Here is a 25,679-nt window from a genome sequence, read left to right on the forward strand (position 1 = left end):
TTTTTATCCTAATTACGACTAATAAATTTCAAAATATAATATATAATATTAGAAACAAAAACATAAATTTGAAAGTATATTAGTTCTGATGAAATTAAATTTGCCAGTATTTTATGAACGGTATCAAATTAGTAGTCCAGGTTCAGATGCCCAGTTGACTTCAATTTGGTTAGTAAAATAACATTGTCGTGATCCATATAAATATGGGTAATCTATGTCCCCTAACATCTAAAAACCATCTTAGTACGATCGTACCTATTGGTTTATAATTTTTACATCTTACACTTCACAACTGGCAGAATTTTCAATTGCAACGATCATTTTAACACTAAAGAAAATATTTTTGTGTATGTTTTTCTTCTCTCAAAATTTATTTAAACTATTTCTAGCGGTGAGATGAATTTAAACACACTTTCTTTTAATTACTTAATTTATTTACACACTTGCACTAGACACTATGTATAATAACTACTCACTATTTTTAATAAACTGTTCACAACTTATATAGTTTATTTAAATTCACCGTTTACCTTTTACTATTTCGTTCAAAATGGCATTCAATATGTACCAACTGGCTGCTAAACACCCACGTATTTATTACCAAAAGAAGTTCTTGAATAATTCTAGAGAGTGAACAAACAAATAAATAAAAAAGCTTTCCTAGAAATTGGTTCTAAATCAATATAAACATACCTCAGCTGTATATATATATATATATATATATATATATATATATATATATATATATATATATATATATATATATATGCTGACGCACTGAGAAAAGGCTATTCTGAACCATACATTATTTTCTCAAAATTTGAAAATAAAGTTTGTGGCAAGCTGTTATTATTTCCTTATGCTTAATCACTCATTATTAATAAATGTTGGGTTGTAATTTAAATAGTAAAATTTTTCAAACTTTACGTCTTAACAAAACATAAAAAACAAGTTTGCACTAAATATTTCCGAGTTTATGTTTTTTTAAAAATAGTTTATACAATCTTTGGGTTATTTTTATCATTATATGCTTTTTCCTTTGTTATGTCGTTATATGTAATGAAATTTGAATAATTAAATTTGTTTCAAATGCATTTTTCCATATTTTTGAAAACGTTATATAGGAGCTTTAAAAAAGTATATAATTTTCTGTTGGTGTTTAATAATTATTACAAAAAAACTTATTAGTTATTGACAATAGTGATTTCCATAATATATTAACCTCATCAAATGTCTAAATCATCATAATAGAAAAATTCTGAGAGGGGACCAAACAAATATACAGCTGAAGATTCTTCTGGATTTCCTAGAAATTCTGCATAAAGCTCTTGATATCTCGATAACGTAATACCTCCTCTTCTTCTGTCATCATCCTGAAATAATTTAAATAAGTAAATCCATACGGGTACCAAAATAAATATAATTTTCTTTAACACAGCAGACTTATTAACAAAAGGATTGCAAAAACCACAATTTTACTCAAATTGTAAACAATTAGGTTTAGATTTTGAAACGAGAGAGGGTTAATTTTATTTTATTTGTTAATTTCATGTAATATAGGTGATATTTTGAATATGATATGTATATTAATTTATAGACTCTATAAGATGCGCATTAAGAGAGGGTGTTATAATAGAAATCTTTAGGAGTTATTTTAAGTTAATGCTTTCTTATAGAGATGGCGCTTGATTTGTAGAAATAGTAGTTTAATGTTCTATGTACATAGTTTTGTTTTTGTAGTTGATTATTATTGAGAAAAGTAAGGTTAAGTTAATATATGGTTTTACCGGGTTTTTAGCACATGGTTGGTTTTGTAAGATATAAGTGATAGATGATGTATATATATGAAGATGTAAATAAAATGTATATAAAAAAACCTAGATTGATTTTAATCAACACTGCTGTGTAACAAATAACAACAGGTTATGGGCCCAGGTCACAACTCAATATTGAAAAAGGTCGTTATTATAAAAAAGAAAAAAAAATGGAGGTGAACAGTAACAGTATTATTGGCATTAAAATGGTATGAGTATCGTATGAGTATTTTGTTTGAAGAAAAAGATGTGTTGGAATGTATCGAAAAGGAATTTAATGATTCTGATTATAAAAGTGACAAACTTCGGGCTGAAGCAAAGAAGAAGGACAATAAATGTAAGTCTATTATAGTGCAGTGTTTGGACGACTCGCAAATAGATTTAATTAGAGGAAAAGATACAGCTTTTAGTATATGGACAGTTTTAGAGGAAAGATATGAAAAGAAAGGCATTCCGGGCCAGTTAATTCTAAGAAGAAAACTAATGTCTATGAAACTTCAAGATAGTAGCAAATTAGAAAAGTTTTTGTCTGATTTTGATGAAACCATAAGACAATTAAATGCTACAGGCGCAGACATGAAAGAGCAAGATATTGTTTATAGTTTATTACTTGCTATGCCGAAAGAGTTTGAAACCGTAATAACCATATTAGAGAACATACCACCAGAAGATCTAACAATAAGTTTAGCAAAAACTAAATTAAGAGCTGAAGTTGAAAGAAAAAGTGCATTGTATGAAGCCAATAGCGAAAGCAGAAATTATCAGCAAGATAGTGTAAACTCATCAGCTTTTTCAACTTATAGTCCAGGTGTATGTTATACTTGTGGACAAAGAGGTCATTATAGGAAAAATTGTCGAAATCAGAGAGGAGGAAACAGAGGTTCAAGCAGAGGCAGTTTTATTGGAGGTCAAAGTAGTTTTCGGGGTTATGGGAATTTTAGAGGAAATTCTCAAGGAAATGGTTATAGAGGAGGATTTGGTTACAGAGGAAGAGGATATAAAGAAACAAGCTATAGAAGAAATTATGACCATGAGTATCAGGACAATAACAATAAGGGAGCAAACTATATGGAAAATGAAGAAGGAACTGAACTTGATGAGGTACAAGATGGACAAGGTATTTGTTTTTTGTCAAATTTAAACTCTAATTTAGAAGATTGTTACCAAACTGTAAGTAACCAAAATTTAGTATTTTATATTGATTCAGGGTGTACTGATCATTTAGTAAATGATAAAATGTATTTTCATGATTTTATGAAGTTGAAAAAACCCATTAAAATAGCGGTTGCAAAAAACAACAATTACATGGAAGCCATTGGAGTAGGAAATATTGAAGTTTTTAGTGAGGTCAATGGAAAAGAAATCAAATGTAAAATTAAAAATGTTCTATATGTCCCAAATTTAAGGCGAAATCTATTGTCTGTAAAAAGGTTAGAAAGTGCAAATGTAAAAGTTGTTTTTGAAAAAGGGAAGGTACTAATGTATAGCGAAAAAAAATTAATCGGAAATGTATGTAATGCAAATTTAGAGAAATTAATTAAAAATAATTTGGTAACTGGTATAAAAAATCTCAAGATAGGTAAAGTTGATTTTTGTGAATCTTGCGTAAAGGGTAAAATGACCAGGTTGAATTTTGGAACGCGCACAAGAGCTAAACGATTACTTGAGATAGTGCACACAGATGTTGCAGGACCAATAACTCCAATTAGTCATGAACAAGGCAAGTACTTTGTAACTTTCATGGATGACTATTCAAATTTTGTTTACGTTTATGTAATAAGAGCTAAGAGTGGAATGTATGAATGTTTCCGAGAATATGTGAGAATGGTTCAGGCTAAGTTTAATTTAAAATTAGCTACATTGAGATGTGACAATGGAAGGGAATACATTACAAATGAAATAAAGCAATTTTGCAGGGAGAATGGGACATTTATTGACTATACAACACCTTACAGTCCTGAACAAAATGGTAAGGCAGAACGCTTTAATAGAAGCTTGGTGGACAAAGCAAGAACCATGATGCAAGACGCTAATATTCCTAAAGAATTTTGGAACGAAGCAGTTCGAGTAGCAGCATACATTCTAAATAGAAGCCCAAGTAGTGCTTTACAAGTTACTCCGGCTGAAATATGGAATGGGAAGAAACCGGACATTAGTAATTTAAGAGTTTTTGGATCTACAGCATAATGCCACATTCCAAAACAATTTAGAAAAAAATTTGATTCTAAAGCGAAGAAGTGTATGATAATTGGATACACAATGACAGGGTACAGATTATGGGATATCATGGAACAGAAAGTAGTCATTGCAAGAGATGTAATGTTTAATGAGAGCGAATTTTATTTTAAAAAATGAAGGAATGGAGTTGAAGGAAAATGGAAAACTTGATAGCAAAAATGCAATAATAGAAGAAAGTGACGATGAATAAGAAGAAGTAAAACAAATACAAGAAGAGATACAGGTATTACAAGAAGATGATTTACAAGACAGAGGACAAGAAATACAAGAAAAACGAACCAGGCGAAAACCTAACAGATATAATGAGTTTGAAATGTATATGGCCTTTGATGCAATGTCATATGTTGAGAATGTACCCGAAACAGTGGAAGACTTGACTGATAGAAGAGACAAGGACTTATGGATGGAAGCGATGAAAAGAGAAATAAGTTCAATAGAGAAAAATAAAAATTGGATAGAAGCACCAATGCCCAAGAATGCAGAAATACTAAGTACAAAGTGGGTATTTGCTAAGAAGCCTTCAGAAGAAATTTGGATTGGACTAAAAAGGCTGTTAAGGTATTTAAAAGGAACATTAAAGGCAAGATTAAAGTATGAAAGGAGAATGAATGAATTACCATTGAGCTGTTATGTAGATTCGGATTGGGCAGGAGACGTGAATGACAGAAGATCAGTGTCGGGGTACGTTATTAAAGTTTTTGGTAATACAGTATTGTGGGTAACCAGAAAGCAAAACTGTGTTGCTTTGTCCAGTACTGAAGCGGAGTTGATAGCTTTATGTGCTGCTGTCCAGGATTCTTTTTGGTTAAAAAGATTGTTGCTAGATATGAATCTTGATGTGAATTTTTTTAAAGTATTTGAAGATAATCAGGGTTGTATTGCACTTGTTAAAAATCCTGAGAATAATAAACGTGTCAAACACATAGACATAAAATATAACTTTATTCATGAGAATGTAAAAAAAATGATTGTATTGTCCTTGAATATATAAATACAAAATGTCAGTTAGCAGACTTATTAACAAAAGGATTGCAAAAACCACAATTTTACTCAAATTGTAAACAATTAGGTTTAGATTTTGAAACGAGAGAGGGTTAATTTTATTTTATTTGTTAATTTCATGTAATATAGGTGATATTTTGAATATGATTGTATATTAATTTATAGACTCTATAAGATGCGCATTAAGAGAGGGTGTTATAATAGAAATCTTTAGGAGTTATTTTAAGTTAATGCTTTCTTATAGAGATGGCGCTTGATTTGTAGAAATAGTAGTTTAATGTTCTATGTACATAGTTTTGTTTTTGTAGTTGATTATTATTGAGAAAAGTAAGGTTAAGTTAATATATGGTTTTACCGGGTTTTTCGCACATGGTTGGTTTTGTAAGATATAAGTGATAAATGATATATATATATGAAGATGTAAATAAAATGTATATAAAAAACCTAGATTGATTTTAATCAACACTGCTGTGTAACAAATAACAATATATATATATATATATATATATATATATATATATATATATATATATATATATATTATAGTCCAGTTTCTTAGACCTTTTATATATTAATGCATCTAAATGTTCTTGATTTTAGAACTTTTCTGTTTCAAAATTAGTTTTTTTTGGCAGTTTTTAAAAGAAAGATAAATTTTGACGTTTCGACTTTTCTTTAAGTCTTTATATATATATATATATATATATATATATATATATATATATATATATATATATATATATGAAGCTTGTGGAAACATAAAAAACAAACATAAAAATAAGAAATAAATATGCCCTCAAATTATTGTGGAATGCGGGAAAAGTAAGATCGATTTGATTTCAATTGGCAAGTGATTGTGCATTTTTTTGCATTGTAAAATATTGAGCCCTTAACTAAGGGCATATCGGATATGCGACTCAATAAGGGCATAATAAACTGTTAAGGAGGTAGAAAAGTTCAGTTCTTTGGAAACCGATCTCTGCGCAAAACAGAAGGAACTTAATTTTTTAGATGAGGCGGCAAAATGTAACTCCCATTATAAGGAATTGCCCACAACAAGCTCTAAGAATTTTACAGATGATGGTGTTATTTGATAAGAAAGGCAGCAATGAATTTTTATATGATAAAACTTTAGTTTTAGAAACGTTGAGACGGAAATTAGAATCGCACCATGATTAAGCGTGATTAGGTCACTATATATGGTTCTATGAAGTTCCGTGAGGTCAGGGTTGCTCTAAGAGAAACTAGTGTCGTCTGCAAATAGTCATATTTTACAACTGATGTCTAGATAGGCGATGACGTTTATAAACAGAAGAAACAAAATTGGATCTAGTGTTGAGCCTTAGGACACTCCACATTCTATTGGCTTGCAAGAAGACATAGTTGTATCAACCCTTACAAGCTAACTTCTGTTGGTAAAGTATGACTTAAGCCATGCGAGAAGTATTCCCCTGAAGCCGTAGCACTGCAATTTGTTAATTAAAATATTATGATTAACACAATTGAGAGCCTTAGAAAAATCACAAAAAGTTGTTGTAGTGGAGTGATGGCTGTTTAGGCTAGAGTAAACATTATTTAGGAGGGACAATATAGCATAATTTGTGCAATTGTTATTTAAAAATCCAAATTGATGAGTAGTAAGTATTTTATATTTAAACAGGAATGATAAAAGCCTCTTTTTCATCAATCTTTCTATGGTCTTAGATAACGTGGGAAGGGGTGCAATTGGGCGATAATTCGAAGCTTGATTTTTATCTTCTCCTTTATGCAGAGGTGTAATTATAGCCGTCTTAAGGCAATTGGGATAAGTGCCATTTTGAAATTAAACGTTAATTAAAGTGGTAATGTGCGATCGGGCAGACTCGAAAACATTTTTAATGTAGGTCAATCAGTAGGTGCGGTTGAGTATTTATTTTCGATGTCATTAATTGTGCTGTGAAGCGAAAAGAAGGAGTTATTGAATTTGATAAATTTTTGGCTATATTCACAAAGTAATTATTGAGGTTATTAGGTGAAGTAGATGAGGAAGCCTTATTTCTTACATCATTCACAATTGACCAGAAATATTACGTAAACGTAAACTTTACTAGACTAAAGTTTATTTTGCTTATTTTTAATATGCCTGTGAGGAAAAGAATTGGATGCCAGACTAGTTAGTGTTTTTATGTATCTAGAAAATTCGAAGTCCACATCACCAGAGAGCATGTTCCAGTCAGTTGTTTGACAACGGTACTTGAAGTTTTGAAACCTTTTTTCCGAAAAGATACGGCATAAATACAAGATGTTTCTTTAAGACTGTTATATAAACTATTGATTCTAGCGCCCCAAATATAATGATACATTTCTGTGTTGTAATGTTGTAATTAAAAGTATTGTAGGTTTTAAAATTCAAATGCTTTTTGATTTGGGAATTATATTTAAAATTGGTAGAGGAAGTTGGTAGTTATACGTGGAACTTTTAGGAAAATGTTAATGATTAGTATTTGTATAGATTTGAGGTTAAGTATCGGTTAGGTTAATTTAGGTTAGTATCGGTTTGTATTCGTTTTATTTATTGTTATTAAACATCATTAGACGCATCAAAAACTTCTAAGGCGTCTAAGGTGGACTGGTATACGGTACCAACAAACTTCGAGCAAATATGTGATTGTACTAAATATTTCAAATCTGTTGGAAAATTTCAAGATAAATTCATAGAATGTTCCCGCAATTTTTTTGAATTAGTGTATATAACTAGAAATAAAGAAAAGTTTTTTCGGTAATGATAATTGGCAAGGGAGTGTTGCCAAATAAATATTTGACTATCCAACTTATTTATAGAAAGCAATTTTTCATTATAGGTTTGTTTAACCACTACATATAATTAAGTATTCTGAAAACGAAACATTTAGCATTGTTGAATGCCTAATTGATTACAAGCTCAGTTGGCAAATTGGAGATATAAATGTCTACTTACGATTACACTAATTGAAGTATGTTGTGAAAGATAAATGAACCTGTTTGCTTTATATCAATAAACTCCTTTATTAAAAGCAAATTGAAGTGGATATAAATTAAAAAAAAAAAGATTTTTTGTCACAAAGATTAGTTTTCTTTGAATACGAATGAAAAAAATTCTGTTTTTAGTTTTCAAAGATAAGTTTAATTATAATAAACTTAATTGATTCACTGTATTTCCACACAACTCTTTGCATACCCTGCTTATCAGAATCGAATCGATAATTATGTAAACAAGATTGGGAAGGTGTACCTACTTCGCACCACAAAAATAAAAATGTTTAAACGATAATAGAAAAATAAACTTAAGGATGATTAAAAAAATGGAAATTTACAATTACCCATCTCTTTCTGCCAAATAATACCCAAATCTTTTATACAGAAATAGTCTCATAACAAAGTTAAATTATTTTTTCTGTTGATTTCTTACATTCTGTAGTCATGTCGATAAATAATTTGTTTAAAATTATCACAAGAAAACAAACAGCATACGGAGATGAATATTTTGATCGGGAAGGCACTTGATTGTACCACGTGCAAAAATAATTCTAATATTAAATTTTTTTGTAAATAATTTCGAACCTCACGTTTATTGTGAGTACGTAAACTGTCTAGAAAGAGAAAGAACATTGGTATACCCTCTCTTCTCTTTTCTTATACACGATGTATAAGTATCGAGTGGTGAAAACGGAAATTAATCTGTTTTGATTTTAATTGCTCTTTCTCTCTCTTCCAATGGTACAATTCCACTTTCATACTGCTCTCTTTATCTTTAATATGAGCTCTATGAGATAACTACAGATGACATAAAGTCAAGCTAGTTTTATATTTTCAGTTTAAAGCCCTAGATGGGTCCGCCAGCATAGAGCGGATCCAGCTTTGGCACCAGGAGGGGGTCACATAGTCGTGGTCAAGTCAAGAACTTATAATTTAATTTTGATAACAATAGATACAAGTATATGTAATATGCGTATAATAATGGAATAATGAGAAACTGATTACTTACTATTTCTGGTAATTAATAAATTTGCAACAACAATTTTTAAGAATACTTATAAAGGTACACTTATCAACACATTATAGGTAGAAAGAAATTTTAGTTTTTTAACTTAGAACTATGTTATGATATGTTGAAGTTTAATTGATCCGATTCCGATTGAGGTTAGGTCTAGCTACTCGACAAGCGCGCGCAAGTGTCATGCGGTAAAATTCAAATTTTTGATGCGTTCATTCCCAAACGTTTGCCATCTTACTAAGTTATTATATTATATTAAATTAATCAAATATTGAAGTTATATAGTTACATAAAATCTGTATGGTGACAAAATATATAAATAAAATCATTATGTTCAATTAGTGGTCCACCTAAGTTCTGGAACCAGCTCATGACCCCCATGACCCCCCTGGATCCGCTTTTGTCGCCAGCATAAATTGAGATCATTCGGATTAAATCATGTAAAAGGTTAGGTTAGGTTAGGTGTAAAATGGTAGATGTAAAAGTGAATATTTCTATATTGTTATATTCTGATTGTTATTTCATTGTACATATAAATGGCATCAATCCATTGTGCTGTGTTTGTGTATTTTTAGCGCATTTATTACAAAAAAATGCACTATTACTAGAGTTTTTTTCTCTTACACAATTTTTTTCTCATCTTTTTTGGAAACTATGAGTTAAGATTTTTTGTTAATATTTACTGTTCGTTAACGGTAAAAATACGTTATAGTCTCTCGCGCCGAGAGGGAGACGACTCCTTTACTTCTTTTGGACAATTCTACTGATTGTAGTATAGTTCTTCCAATATCAATTGCAGAAGACAGTTATGCAAAGAACAATCTATATTTCATAAATATGTACGGCACTCATATCAAATTAAGAAATGGAAAATAATGTTTATCCTCCGTATAAAACTCGTTAAACATCTAACAAACCATCAGTCCACGCGGACTCATCATCTCCACTGTTTACCAATGAAAACATCGAATCGTAAACATGAATGCATTTCTATTGTCCGAAGCAGTCGGAAGGCGTATATACATAATTTCTTTGAAATATTCCTGCTACACTTTCTGCGATAAGCAGTGGCATGGCTTAGAGAGATTTATTTAATTCATAAATTTCATTGAATATGTAGAAATATGGCAGATAAATTGCACAGTGTAGTGAGAATAAAGACAGATATGAATTTAACAATAAAGATTTAGGTATACAAACACAGCAAATTATTTTAAATATATTCGAATGTTTAAAAAAGGAAAATATTGAGTAATCTGATAATGCAATCATAATAAGAATTGTTGAATTAACTAGAGTAAATAAATTTTCTACATATCGAATAGTTACGAAAAGAGTTCCTATGGATCATTCACAGAACCAAAAAACATGTAAAGAAAAACTGAAATCAGTTCACAAAGCTACTCAAGATTTTAGTATTACAATTTATAGTTTATATAAGGAGAACAGGGCTGCGACATTAGAAGTAATAGAGCAAAAGATATCAAATTATCTAGAATACAATTTTAGCAGTTTAGAAAAATTATGTCAAGTTCTGTCATTATTTGGTTAGTAATTTTAAGCACAAGAAACTGAATAAACGGATAGCAATAACCGAATCGTCAAGAATCATTTGATAGCGACAAGATTTTTTGCGTCAGACAAATGGGGTACAAAAAGGGCTCAGTTCACGTCTGGTATCCTGTTTAAACCAAACTCCCTTACAGACAGGCACATTTTACTCGTTTGATAATTTAATATACAGTTGTAGCAAGTTAACGAGGTATAATAATGATTTTTTTCTAACTTCAAGTAGGACTACAATTAAGTGCATCTGTCTAAATACCGCCGTATAATGCCGACCAATTTATAATTATTCGATTGCCTTTTAGCGAATAGTTTCTCGCATAAAATATACATATTTGTAAAAGTATTTCTAAAAATAATAAATTTATAAAATGAGGTATCTACGCCTATGGCAGATCAAACAAAATTATCGGCAAGTGTTTTTAAAATATGCAATTTATATTGGAAGAACTATAAATACGTCTGGCGAAATTTAGAGAATATCAGTTTATCTTTAACTATGTTTCCTTTAATGTAATGCATTGCTTCTCATGTGCAAAGATGTTTACTACATTTTATAATTTGAAGTATGACAATCAATCAGGCAATTTTTACTCAGACATTAATAATTATTTAACTAATTATTTAGTCCTTATTCTAAATTATTAGTTTATGGCATTACAGGTTTCAAAATTTAGTTTCATGCATTGTTTTTGTGGCAATATACCTTAAAAATATAGAAAACCCAAACTTATTTTGAGCAAGCACATATAGTCCGGGAAGGTAAAGGCGAAAAATAAACCTCATCTTTTTTTTTTCCCAAAGGGAATATTATAAACTTTGCAACTTTCTTGTAAAACTTTTCGAAATTTAAGTCTTACGCTGATATCACTTTAGATTAATTCGAATTTTATGTTACCTTTTTATTTTATTTTAATAAAATAATTGAAATATTATTAAAATATTTTACAGTGAATCACATCCTCAACTTTAAAATTAACTCTATTAATCATTAATATACTTACATTAAGCAAATTATTAAAAGCTTCATCTACAATTTCTACGTCATCTATTGGAAATTTAGTAATACAGTTAAATCTATATTCGTCCGCTGCTATAACTCCATCGTCATTCAGATCTACCATTTTGAAATTGGAATCTATAAACATTTTCATCGCTTGTGGAAAATCTTCGTACCTTCTACCCAAACAACATTGTTGAACAGCTTGTTTGAATTCCTCGACTGTTATTTTACCATCCTGTAAAAGGTCCTGATTCAAGGACCAAAAATATTTGTGATAAAATTAGAAGAAGCATATTTTTTTTCAATGAAGCAGTTTTATCACTGGATGCAGGGAGAGAGAGAAAGGACCATTTTGTGTAGGATATTTATCGATTGGCCCTGATTCAGGTAAATGTTTACTGTGAAGGACTTGGATTGTGGCGGTTTTAAGCAGAGACTTCTTTTCATGTGGTATGTGCGCACTGCATATGTGTCCGCTCACTTATATGTGTGGAAAAAATATTGACAATGATTAAGATGGCTCGACGAAACAAATGACTTTTGGAGAGTGAAAGCGGATAAGCCAGATACAGCGGCTGTATTATTTCCCGTCGTCGACTATTTGGCTGATGAACAAGTTCACCAGATGTACAGAAGAGCCGCAGAAAACACTGCCTATTGGCGAAATGGGATCTGGGAATGGGTATTTACCTGATGCCGATCGGGGAACTTTCTAGGAAGAGGGAAGTTTCCTATTCATTGAGGAAACGGGCCGTCTATCAGAAATCCAAGAGATGAAATGTTCTTGACAAAGGCATTGATTGATAAACAGTGTTACTGGGATAGATCATGCAATTTTATTGGCATTACTTGAGAATGGACAGATTGCAAGACTAGACCCTTTCGATTCGGTGGTAGGGAAAGGATCAGTAGATATTTATATTCAATTATGAGTTGAATGAAGGTTCTATATGTATAAAGTAGGGTAGAAGCGTGATTTCGTCCGCATTTTTCTCCGCGTGCCTTGATAGGTCTGACATTTTCGTACTCTCCAGACATTTTTCCAAACCATTAAGCGGCAATTACGTAGCAGAAGTCTTACACTCAGGGTGTTGGAATGGTTAAAGACGATGGCTTGGGGTTTTCGGGTACCGATTCCAGAATTCTGTCAGGTGATGTAAGTTGAGAGAGTTTATATTTGGTGAGTGTTTGAGATAAGCAATTACCGTTTTTGACATTAATGGAACGGGCAGTGAGTTATGAATATATCAATATTATAATAGGATGTGACAAGTGAATCATCACAAGGTTCCTAAATAGTCCGGCATGCCAGACCTAATAAATGCTTCCTGGACATCCATGAAAATAATGGCAGCGGAGTGTTTACGGTTATTTGCTCGGCTGAAAATAGTATGAAGATAAGTAATGGCGTCGTGGTTTGAGTTTTCGAGTCTGATTCCGAATTAGAAGTTTTAAATTGTATTGAGAACGGTAAAGAAGTTCCAGATTCTGTCCTTAATCAAGCTTTTCTGTGGGGGCTATGGTTTAAATTTTTGGTGATTTCCATCGATTTCCACAGAAAAGTTTGAAACACAACTTGCAGGCTATTTTTGGAAACGGCTGCTTTGTCTTCCGCGGTGAAGTATTTTTAACCCGCATTTCAAACTGCCACTCTACATGCTTCTTTGACCTGTCATCCAGTAGAATTGTTGCCAAAACAAAACGACCTTCTATGTTGCACATAGTTAATTCTACAGTCAGTGTTGTTACAAGCTTCTTTCTTTTAAGTGTGGAGCTAGTAACAAAACTGATTAAAGAGCTTCAAACCGGAAGTATTCGTCACTTCTTTTATAAAGTATAAATATCTTGAATATATCAAGAGGCAATATATCGACTGATCAAAAGTGTAAAAACGAAAATTGTTTTACCCATAACTCCACTCTACAAACCTTTTGTAACCACAGAACTTACCTAATTAGTTCTGTGTTTGCAGCATTCGATCCCCAAAACTTCTGTGTTCAAAATATTTATTTTATACCGAGTTGTAAACTAGGATTATAATAACTTAAAATCTCTGAAAAGTATAAATGAGTAACAATACTCTTAGATTCATGTTACATAAATAAATCACCCGACGAAAGATAAATTTTTAGCCAATTTTCTTTTAGAGATATCATTTAGGTTTAGTCCAATAAAGCCAGAACTGAAGCCTGACACCTGTAGCAACAGCTGAACATTCCAGTTTATACCCTGAATAATTTGGATCAAACAACTTTCAAATCATTCAAGAGGCATTTTCGCTTATATTTTTTGCATGTGGCAGTGACAGACCGTATTTCGGATGCATACGCCCTATTATATAAATAACCTACTTGAGGAAAGGGAAAACATGTAAACATTAGAAACTATTACCCTTACTTACTTTGCTAACTCATTCTCAAGTAACGAGAAAACTGTACAGTTCATTTTTACAAATTTAAGCTCAGTTTATAGGGCACTGAATATATTTTAGAAATAATGGAGACTAGAGTTAAAACTGAGCTATAACATAAATAATACAAGGTGTTGCAATAACTTTGAGGAATTCACCAATAAAAAAAGTGAATGAACTTTCACACAAATTTGTATTACCCTTTTCACTAAGCTTCCTGGGTAATCGTCGGAAATTCACCCATGATGAGTTTAGTGTAGTGAAAAAAAATCGAAGGGGATAAAGTCTAAAGTATAAGGTAGGAGAGGCTTGTTGGAAAGCATTTGTTTCTAAAAATTCTTGGATAATCAAAAAGGATTGGACAGAATGGTTTTCGTGGTGCAAGATCTAATTTGTCTTGGTTTATGATGCCACTCCGCTGTTGTTGGATGTTCCTCACCCATTTCTACGCACCGCTGACTTTGTTTACGTCACTCTGAATGCGTACAACAAATTCTAGTACATCGCTTTTCGCATTTGCTTACTAATCAGAGCTTTTGGTACTATCTTTGGATAAATCAAGCCTCTCTCTGAAACCATTCGCCCTTTCGTGTGCGATTTTTCATAAACCAAACGTGCTATCAATTTGAGACTTGGAAGTAAAACTGAAAATGAGATCCTCCTTTGCTAGACAGAGAGGTGAAGAGAGTTCTGCTAGTTGCTGAATTACGACTTAATTCCCATACTTTGTAATAGTATTCGTTCTATTCAGATCGACCCGTGAAAAGTCTTTATTTTCTGTAAGTGTTACACCCGGTATTTCTAAACGAAATTTGTTCATAAGTCGTCCGCAAACATTATTTATAATCTGTAAACACTTTTTTCTCATAATGTACTACTACTAAAAAACAGCTACATTAATAGTGCGATACTATTGTTGTATACTTTTATTTTTATAGCTAATAGAGTTCAAATACCTCAAAATGTTGTAAATCAAATTTACGTCAACTGCTATAAAAATAACATTTTTTCTCTGTTACGTGAATATGATTCAAATGTTAAGAGTTTGGTTACAGCACTAAATGTTCTGTTAGACAAATATCATACTTTATTTAAATCCGCAAGCTCTGCAATTTCTTCCCATAAGCTCAACATAATGTGTTGATTCTCTTGTAAACGATTAAAACTGAATTCTCCTTTGCCTTCGATTATCGTTGCCCTTAAAGCTAGACATGCAAAATCTTTCTCATCTAAGTAGCCATTACCATCTAAATCTAAAAGCAGAAGACAATATATATTTGAATCAAATTTTTAGGTTCATTCAGGCTTTAGTTTCTAAAATATACTTTCTATGTCCGAAAATATGGTATAATTTAAAAAAAATCATAAATCGTGAATATATAAAACAGACAATATTCATTATGCTATTATATCAAATATTGAAAGTAATATAACTTGATATAATTGGCATGTGTCTTGTTTTTCTTGGTGTAGAACTTACCAATCAAAGATCAGTTTTTTGTAATAAATAAAATTGGTACCGCTGCAAAATCAATATGGAAAATCACGAATAAGAATTGATAAATATACGAAGAGTTTCCAAACATAAACAATTGAGCACAGAACAACGTTATGGTTAGAAAAATTATTACAGCACATAAGAGAACAAATTAAAACACGGCGCAAAATGACGTTTCTGCTGTATTTCAAATATCCCAGTTTACTGTAATTAGAATTTGTCATATAGTACAAATAAAATATCTGCTAATGTTTCCCCAAAAAACAAAAAAAAAATGCGGAAGAAAACGTAATCATTCTAACAATTGAGAGCAAATAAAGAATACACCATTAAATTGTCTCGGAATGCGTTGCAGTCTTTCTTTCGCAATTGGTAAGTATTCCAAAACCAACTTTAATATATTACAATCGGGAAAGTATTTTGAAAGAATATCTTTTATAGTTAAACCTATTTTAACGGATAAAAATAGAACCGATGCTTGTTAAAAGTAATTGAAACTTGCTACAGAGATTTTCATTTTGATTATTTGTATGACTACGTTTATATTGATTAAAAAACGCTCTGACTACTCAATGTGAATAAAAACCGAAAAGAAACTACAAAAGCAAAATTACAAAAGAAATGTTTATGGATTGACCACCCTATGATACATATCGAAAACATCGAATATGGCCATTTGTATATCAAGAACCGGCTCAAAGAAATTCCAAGAATAGAGCTAAAGTAACAATGATAACAAAAAATGTTGAATCTCTTTCAGCAGTACTGTAAAAATATGAACATGGAAAATGTTATTCCCGCAATCATATCTTAATTTGGCCAACAATTTACGAACAGCAAGACAATGCAAAACCGCATAATCTTAATAAAGATGTAGATTTGGTTTTCCTAGGTTCTACTGATGGCTGGAATACTAAATTTGAAACATAATCAGCAAATAGCCTAGCTTCAAACGATCTTAATTTAGGTTTTTGTAATTCCATACAATCCCTCCAGCACGAAGCTTCGCCAAACATAATTGATGTTTGTGTTCAAAAAGCATTAAATAAATTAGAAGTAACTTCCCTTAATAACGTTTTTACCACATTACAAACATGTATGGAATCAGTTATGTTTACAGGTGCAGGAAATTCCTATAAAATTCCTCATTTAACCCATCAACGGCTAGCATTACTTATATTTAACGCTGAAGAATGAATGTAAATCGCGGCAGCACTGCAATATCACTATGAGGAATGTAATCTGTAGCGGCCAGTTTATGCATATATGCAGAGTATATAATCTTAGAGTTTATGGTTGAATGTCGAAAAAAGAGCAAAGAGACTCGTGTTTACAAATTAGTTTACGATTTGAATTTTAGAAATCAGCTGTTAAGCCCTACCTCAAAATTTAAAGTGCCAAGAAGTGGACTTTCGATTACAGTAAGTTACAATTTTATTTTGGTTTTGTGTTAAATTGTAATATATTGTAAAATTGCACCAAAAAATTAGTCAACATTGCAACATTGCATTTTTTGTGTATTGCGTAAAAACACATTATATTTTTGTAACGCTATCCGTTTACGGCTAGGCAATTCAGTTAGCCTATGATGATGATATTGAAGGAAATTTATATTGAACCTTTCGATTCAAATATTTTGATGGACGATTACTGGATAACCTTAGCGGACGACAATTATTCCCAAAGACAGAATGAGTGCTTGCATCTACCGCAACTGATGAATCAAAAGAGAAATACGGATAAACGGTGATTTTGAACTTTTCCTGAACCTGATTGTGGTAAATTTAAGAATTATGTGGTAATATTCGAAAAATTCGTAAATAAAGAAGTTATTGGACTGCTTGTTCAAGAACCCAACAAGTATGCCTTGTTCAGTATTAACCTAATCCAAACATTTCCAGAGAGGAAATGAAATGCGTGATTGCAATTATAATTGTTACAGGCTATAATGAGTTATCAGAACGATATTTCTATTGGGATTCAAAGAAGAAATGAACAACTTCGTAGTCAGTAATTCCACGAGAAGAGACAGATTTCGTCAGATTATAAAATACATGCACTGTGCTAATAACTTGAGCCATTTCATGAAGATAAATTGTGTAAGCTATGGCCGCTTATCGATTTGCTAAGATCTAAGTTCATCAATTATTGGATTCCAGAACAAGAACTGAATTATGATGAGTTATGGAAAACCTTCATTTAAACAGTTCATAAGAGGCAAACCTATAATATTTGGGTACAAATGTGGTGCTTGAATTCAGCGTCAGATTTCTTAATAAATTTTGATATGTACCAGAGAAAGAATCCAAAACCCAAAATGATCTATGAGAATAATTTTGGAAAGTGTACTGCTCCATTGATATGCATGATAGATAGCTTCCGCATCATATGAAGAAACTTTCCTTTGAATTCTATATGGACAACCTTTTTACTAATTTTAACTTGCTCTACAACCTAAAACAAAAGGGCTACGACGGTACAGGAAGGATGAGGGAAACAGAATTACTAAAAGCTGCACACTGTCTCAGAAGAGTCAGATTGCTAAAACCAATAAACGGGATGTTGTATTTTCCAGGATCAATAAAGAGGATGAAAATTTTTTGGAAAAATGGTTGGACAATAACGTGGTGTGGCGACCACATGCCATGGGACAGAACCACGTTAATCTCAGGCTGAGGAAAAAATCATTCAAGTAATACAACCTAGACTGATTTCTGAATACAATTGATGCATGGGTGGAACTGATCTGATGGATCAGCATATATGCAGGTGCAGAATTTCGATAGGACGAAAGAAGTGCAATTTTCTTCTGGCTTTTGGATCTTGCCCTAGTTGTTTGTGCATTTCAAAACAGTGCAAAAATTTTTAAAACCGCTCACTCAATTGGAGTTTCAACGAGAAGTTTCACAAAACTACCTAGTTGCATTCGGTGTTGCACCCCAAAGGAACCAGAAGACAGGCAGCTGCCAAATCCAGCTTAACATTCAATAGAGTTTCGGACAATCTGAGATACGATCGTCTTGACCATTTCTAACCAATACGTTTGATTTTAAATGTAATGTTGGATTTTGTTTACTGTACAATTTAATTTTGCATCAAAAGTGAACATTTTTTATATCATAAACGGCTAGCGTTACTTATATATAACAGTACTTTTTGAGAAAAGTACTATTTTTTTCCAGAAAAAATTTAAAAACAATAAAAATTAGTTGGTGTTTATTCGGTGTTGTTGAATGTAGTATAAAATTTAGTTTCAATTCAGCGTTGGTGACTGTATACGGTTTGATACTATCTTAAAACAGTACTCTGTTGTTGACGAAAGTATATACGATTTTTTGTATTGTTTTAAAATGGTTCAGTATAGCTCGTGAAAGGTCAAAATCATTAAAATGATGCATTATTGTTGATAAATATGAATTGTGTCTTAATTTTGTTAATAATAATAATAATAAATCTTTTTTTGTACTCAGATTTGTTACTTAAATTATAAAATGAAAGAACTATATTCACAATTTATGTTATTGTCTATTTACAAGAAAATTACATTTTTTTTAGACTATTTGGACTAACGCACTATTGTTAAAATTATTCAATTTGTAAATGTTATTTAGAATATGATGACGGGTTGAGGTCTACTTTTAATTGAGACAGCAGTGAACGCAATCGCCGAAGAACCCGGATCTACCGTTCAACAAAGAAGCCGAACATATTACCGTTGTAGCATCAACCATTGAGATTTCAGAAGTGGATGCATCAGCTAATGAAACATCTGTATTATCTACGATGGAGAAGATTCTAAAGATGATTCAGATACAGATCCCATCTATTGTATCGCTGTTAAACAAATGTCTCGGTCCCTTATAATTCTTAGAGGATTATCTTCTTATTCCTCCTCAAGGTCAACAAGCAACAAGGGAATGTATGTCAAGTGATAAATGTTTAGCAGCCTTGTATCGAGATTACAAAACCCTCAGCAAGCAAAATAATTTAAATATTCCTTTTTATATTCCTAAAAAAGATCTATGTGACCTCTGTGAAAGTTTTAAAAATGCCAATGATGAGAGTTATGATAACAATCTCAAAGAAAAAGAATTATCCAAATTAGGAGAACAGGCAAGATATCAACGTAGCAGCATATGATCTGCAGGAAGTCATGCAAGTTGGCAAAGGTCAGGTTTTTCTTTTTTTATAAATCTCCACAAAAGTGACTTATATGCAAAGGACGTTGTATATTTTTTCTGGTGTGAGACCGAAGCAAATGGTGGTGCTATAGAGATGGTTAAACTGTGTCTTAAAATACATGGAGATGGTACTTAAGCATAGTGTACCTGATACTGACGTAGATATTTTCCGTCTAAGCTGTGCAGTTGATAATCTAAGAGTTTATTTTATAATCCACAAATTTTTAATACGTGGACATTCACAAATTAAAGAGGGCAATGACCACAGTGTAATAGAAAAACGATACTTAAGATCCTAAGATACTATTTATTGCCAACAGCAATATGCTACTTTAATTCGTTCTAAAAAGAAACAGGAAAGCCATAATTTTTAAAGGAGCTTACATACGACGATTTTTATGAATTTAAAGTACTGGAAGACATTCAAAATTGGAATTAAAATTAATGGAAAAATGGGAAGATATACAACAGCTATTAAACAGAGTAAATACTATCAGTGAAAATTACGGACTTAAAATTCATGGTAATATTGAAAACTAGTATTAATAATGTGTCGGTGTCAATTAATAACTAACCCATTGAGAGAGTACATCGTTTTAAGGATTTGGGAAGCTGGCTGAATGACGAGCGGGACCCAGATGAGGAAATTAAGACAAGAATTGAGATAGCCAGGAGCACGTTTTTTAAATTAAAGTCGCTTCTCACAAGTACTGACCTTAACCTGAGAACACGCTGGAGAATAACACAATACTATGTTTTAACTCCCCACTTTATGGTGTTGAGAGCTGGACTTTGAATGTCTCCAACATGCGTAAGGTGGAAGCTTTTGAAATGTGGTTCTTCAGACGAATCCTTAAAATACCATGGACGCATCGGGTGACCAATGACGAGGTGCTAAGACGAATGAACAGAGAACGAGATTTATTAACCATTGTAGAGAGAAAGAAAGCTTCCTACTTTGGCCACATTTTTAGAAATCAAAAATATGCTTTGTTACAGCTGATCATAGAAGAGAAGATAGAAGGCAGGCGTGGCCTAGGTAAAAAAAGATTTTCATGGTTGAAAAACGTTCGAGATTGGTTCCATGTACGTGATGCCGATGACTGAAGATCGTGAGGAATTCCAAAGGATGATTGCCAACCTTCATTAGAATGAAGCAGGTACTGGAAAAAGAAGAAAAGTACTCCAGGAAGCTTTGGGTAATTATTTCAATATAGATGAGGATAATAATCAACTTAAATGGCTTTACATTCAACAATTGCGAGTTGAAAAACAACATCCCTTGGCTTTCTTCTATAAAATATCGTTTGAAGAGACTGATTTCAGGAAAGTCAATGTTCGAAATCGTTTCGTTCAAAGCGGTATAAAGATCAAGGTTTTTATGCGATGTTGGTCGAAGAATATGCAGCAACAACATTTGGTTAGGTTGGCTGATAGCAAAAAAAATATCATTCCAACTAATTATTATTAATTTCTACTGCGTTATATTTAGAAGAACACTGACTGAAAAATGGAACGCTATTCATATTGTTTTGACGATTGGTTATATTAAGTAGATAGTAAGAAAATAGTAAGAAAAAAAATCCATCTTATTTTGATGAATTAATCTTTTTCTATAAATCGATAAAATGTATAATTTTGTGTTTAATTTAAAAGATAGATAAAGGAAACTTAATTTTTTCTATGTCAGAATAAGTAATAATATTCGAAAAAAAATTAATCCCTTTTTGCTCAAGATTTTGAAAGGGGAACATCGTTTCACTTTCCAAGTCTGCTGTGAGCATCGCCAAGAAAATAATTCCTCTATTAACATTAATTTTAAATAAGCATTTCTCAGCAGGTTTCAGGAATTTGAAAACAGCCGAGCATTTGACAAAAATCCTCTTAATACTACGATAACCGAGTTGAAATTTTCCCTTTATGCTTCATTTAAAAACAAGAAGATATGTCGCTCTAAATTCGAACGTCTTTGTATCAAATTGGAAATATGGGAGAGCAAAAAATGTGATCTTAGTTCACAACATAAGTAGTCTACTTTGAGACAGGATCATTTTCAAAGTTAGAATAGAATTCCTGACTTACGATCAGCTGAAAAGCGTTTGCTGTTTTTTCCCTTTTCGGTTCTACAATATATACGAACAATTTTTTATAAACGTTGTAAAGAGAAAATTTAAAAGTCGTTTTATTGTTAAGGAACTTGAAATAACTCCCGAAATTAAAAATAACAACATACAAACATGACAAGCATGTTGTTCGCATTAATAAATATTTATTACGTATGAAATTTAGTTTTATTTGGTGAACTAATTATTCAGTGTAATAAAAGTTTACTAAACAAGCAGATTTGGATCCAATTTTTTTTAAATTGTTGTAATGTTGTAATTTGAATAAAATCGGTATTATGGTACTTCATAGTGTTTAATATTCCTTTTTTAAAAGAATATCAAAGTCTGGGTAGCCTTATTATCGCATTCATTGTAAGTTGAAATTGGTTAACAACCACTTGAATTAAGAAGTTCAGTTTTCACGTTTTTGTTATGTATCATAGATGATTATGATATTACATAGTCGTACTTATAATTTGTTAAAGCAGGAACTACTGAATACACTGTTTACACCACCACTACACCAACTTGGTTATCGAAACGCGTCAGACCATATATGTAATACATATTATTACATACAGGGTGTTTCTATAATCGAACCTCAACGCTCTACCACAGAGAGATCTCAATAAATGATTCATTTTGTGTTCACAATTTTAAATCGAAATCAAAAATTTGCCATAAATCAAGAACCCCTTCAAATTTTTTTTTGAAATTTGACGACCAATATGCTACTAAATAAAATAATATTTTGACATAAACAAACTTTAGGAAAATTTAACCAGTGGCGCGCTGTCAGAGCTATTTGTCACTTATCCCCCTATTTTTTAAGCCACTGGAGCAAATTCCTTTTTTAATTTGCTTCAAAATTGCCTAATTATTTTTAGTTGAAAAACTAATAACTTCTTAAGGAGCTAAAATGAACGGTGTTGTAGAAATTTGCCTCTAAACTGTAAGCACGTAAGTAATTTATAAATTAAATAATTATTCATTTAATTTCGTATAGTGATTAAGCGTAAGTAGTTCAAAACAAATAAAAATTATTCATAATCTCAATTTCAAACAAAAATGTTGAATTTCTCTGAGCAAAATTGAATCCTATTTTACAAATTATTTTTATTTTAGTATTTAACATTATGCTTAGATTTTATGTTTAAGGAAACTTAACATTTAGTTGAAAGATATTTTAGAAAAGGAAAAGTAAGTCCTACCTCTGTTTTATGACCCCGGACACATGGGTTACACAAAGGACTCTTTTTTTACTTTTCGGAGTAATGCATATATTTTAGTAAAACATCTGTAATTTTACGATTCTTAAGGAGAGGCTTAGACCTCATTGTAAATATTTTATTAGTTTTTAGTGAGTACAAACCGACTCTTTCAAGCGTGAGGACGCTTCTCGAAAACGTAGTCTTTTAAATAAAGACTTAATATATGAATGTTAAACACTGTGTATTTCATTTATAAATATAAAACCTAATAATCACGATTACCTATCCATAACTTTCAACAAAAAATGTAATACAATAATAACAAAATTGGCAATTAGAATAAAAATAATAGTAGCACAAATTAAATTGTTAGAGAATGTCCCGTTAAATATTAGACTACACATATGGTTTCAACACGATAAGGCATCAGTTCATTTTGCTGCAGCGGCAAGAAATTACTTAAACAGACGTTTTAGAGAAAAATGGATTGTTCGGGATGGACCCAATTGTTGGCCTCCAAGACCTGACTTAAATACTATCGATCTTTTAGATGGGGCTATATGAAGTCCTTAGTGTACGAAACGATCATCGAATCTGAACAAGATTTGATAACTAGAATTCAAGCTGCAACAGAAATAATTCAATGGCATTCAGATTTATTCCCAAAGACACGTTTTTAAATGAAAAAACTGTGTAATAAGTGTATTGAAATAAGCGGCCAACAGTTTGAACAACTGAGATTATGAATAATTTTTATTTGCTTTGAACTACTTACGCTTAATTAATATTCGAAATTAAATGAATAATTAATTAATTTGTTAATTACTTACGTGCTTGAAAACTTTTGTTTAGAGACAAATTTCTACAATACCGTTAACTTTAGCTTCATAACCGTTCTTGTGTTATTTATTTTATATCCAACTAAACTTCCATTTCCTATTTCTTTTATTATGATTTATTGAAGAATATTTATATTTTTATGAACCACATGTTACAATTAATACTATGGGTCAACTGCTAGTACTAATTTAGTTCAAAATATATCCACCTCTTATTTTTGGTAGAATTTTGTCTTTTATTTTAATGGATCTATTACTGAAAACTACATCCCTACGTTACGGTGCGGACAATGTTCATTTTCTCTTTCGTTCGAGACACTTTATCTATACTGCGCATGCTTGAGAACGCGCAGAACCGAGCTGGAACCTCGGAGGATAGAGAAATCGTTTCCATTCTGACTTCCTTAGTCGGAACAACTTCCACTTATAAAAACTATCCGTATAGAATTGTTACAAAATGAGAATAATAGTGCATTATTTCAGAAAAAAACAGTGAAAACGAAAAAATTCGAACAAGTATTTTATATATTTTATTTTATTTAATTAACGCATTTTAAGTCAACTGCCCTATATAATACTGAAACATATTGGATTCTTCACAAGCAATGTGCGAGATATTGGCAAAAATCTGGAAATAACATGAAAGAACAGATTTTCGTCAATTCTGAAAACTTTGTTTTTTTAACTTAGTGTAGTGTTTTTCTGAGTGTGCGCTGTGTAAATAAATAAATAAATAAATCTATTAATTATATAATGTAGAAGAAACATTTTAATTAACCTTTATTCCTACGAAAAATATCTTGCACTTTACTCCCTTTTTGTTTTCAAATTGATTTTGGAGATTTAACCTCAAAAAAAACAATAGTCTTTTCAATGAAATTCTTTATAGAAAATAGACACTAATTAGTGAAAATATGATAACATTTTTGCAATTTAAATATTCCGTTAGTCAGAAGCAGGGTACAAAAACATTAGACTAGCAGCAAACAGAATATTTGATTGACCATTTGGCTATACTCAATGTTTTACCCTGAAAAAGAGCAGGATTCAGTAGAAACATAAAAAACTCCCATGTTTACATCACTGACTGAAAACAGTTTTTTGTAATTTTTTTTCGATTATTAACCACAAAATTTTGCAATTATAAAAATTTAACAAAGTATATTATTCGTGGAATAATTTGGTAAGTAAATCATAACTATGAGTCTATTTATACTTTTGGAAAATATGATTTAGAGAAGCAAGTATAAATAATTTCAAGGAAATACAATCATTAATAATAGTAGAAAACCATGAGAGTATGAAAACTCCTATAACATCACATGTTAAAAATATATCTTGTTTCTTTATTCTAGTTAATTGCATCAATGTACACATTTTTTCGAGGGGATTTTTTAACAGTAATATATTTTCAAATAAACTATAGTAATGAAAATAGTTTTTATTAATTGATTGCGTTAATTTCATAAGCTCATCTCAAAAATAACATTTTAAAAATAACATTTCACACGTTGTTCCGCAACAAGTGTCATTCGCTTTTAATTTTTAAAATAAACTATTACAACATATTATTATCAGGTGTTTTTTTACTTACCGTACAAGTATCGTACCACGAAGTTTACACGATTGTCCCAACTGTAGGCCATTATTGTCCCTCTAAGAAGATTACAATAAGCCCAAGTAATTCGTTAATAATAAGTTTGGAAAGTGTTATGAATATGCTGTAAAAGTTAAAAATGACGACGAACCGGCCCGCCGGCTATTTTTGAAGACGTTGGTGGCTAAAACGTAACACTTCGG

The 25,679-nt window shown here is 31.3% G+C and overlaps 1 protein-coding gene across 1 annotated transcript; it reads right to left on the minus strand.

The window, feature by feature from the left end:
- Positions 1-1,116: 1,116 nt before the first annotated feature.
- On the minus strand, positions 1,117-25,679 carry LOC130901843 (sarcoplasmic calcium-binding protein, alpha chain). The gene is made up of 4 exons (XM_057813471.1): positions 25,474-25,679; positions 15,132-15,298; positions 11,637-11,882; positions 1,117-1,373 (listed from the first exon to the last, which is right to left on the minus strand). Exons 1-4 carry the CDS (start codon positions 25,523-25,525, stop codon positions 1,227-1,229), a joined length of 612 nt encoding a protein of 203 aa, XP_057669454.1. The 5' UTR covers positions 25,526-25,679; the 3' UTR covers positions 1,117-1,226.

Source organism: Diorhabda carinulata, chromosome X (genome assembly GCF_026250575.1).
Source record: "Diorhabda carinulata isolate Delta chromosome X, icDioCari1.1, whole genome shotgun sequence".
Taxonomy (NCBI): Eukaryota; Metazoa; Arthropoda; class Insecta; order Coleoptera; family Chrysomelidae; genus Diorhabda; species Diorhabda carinulata.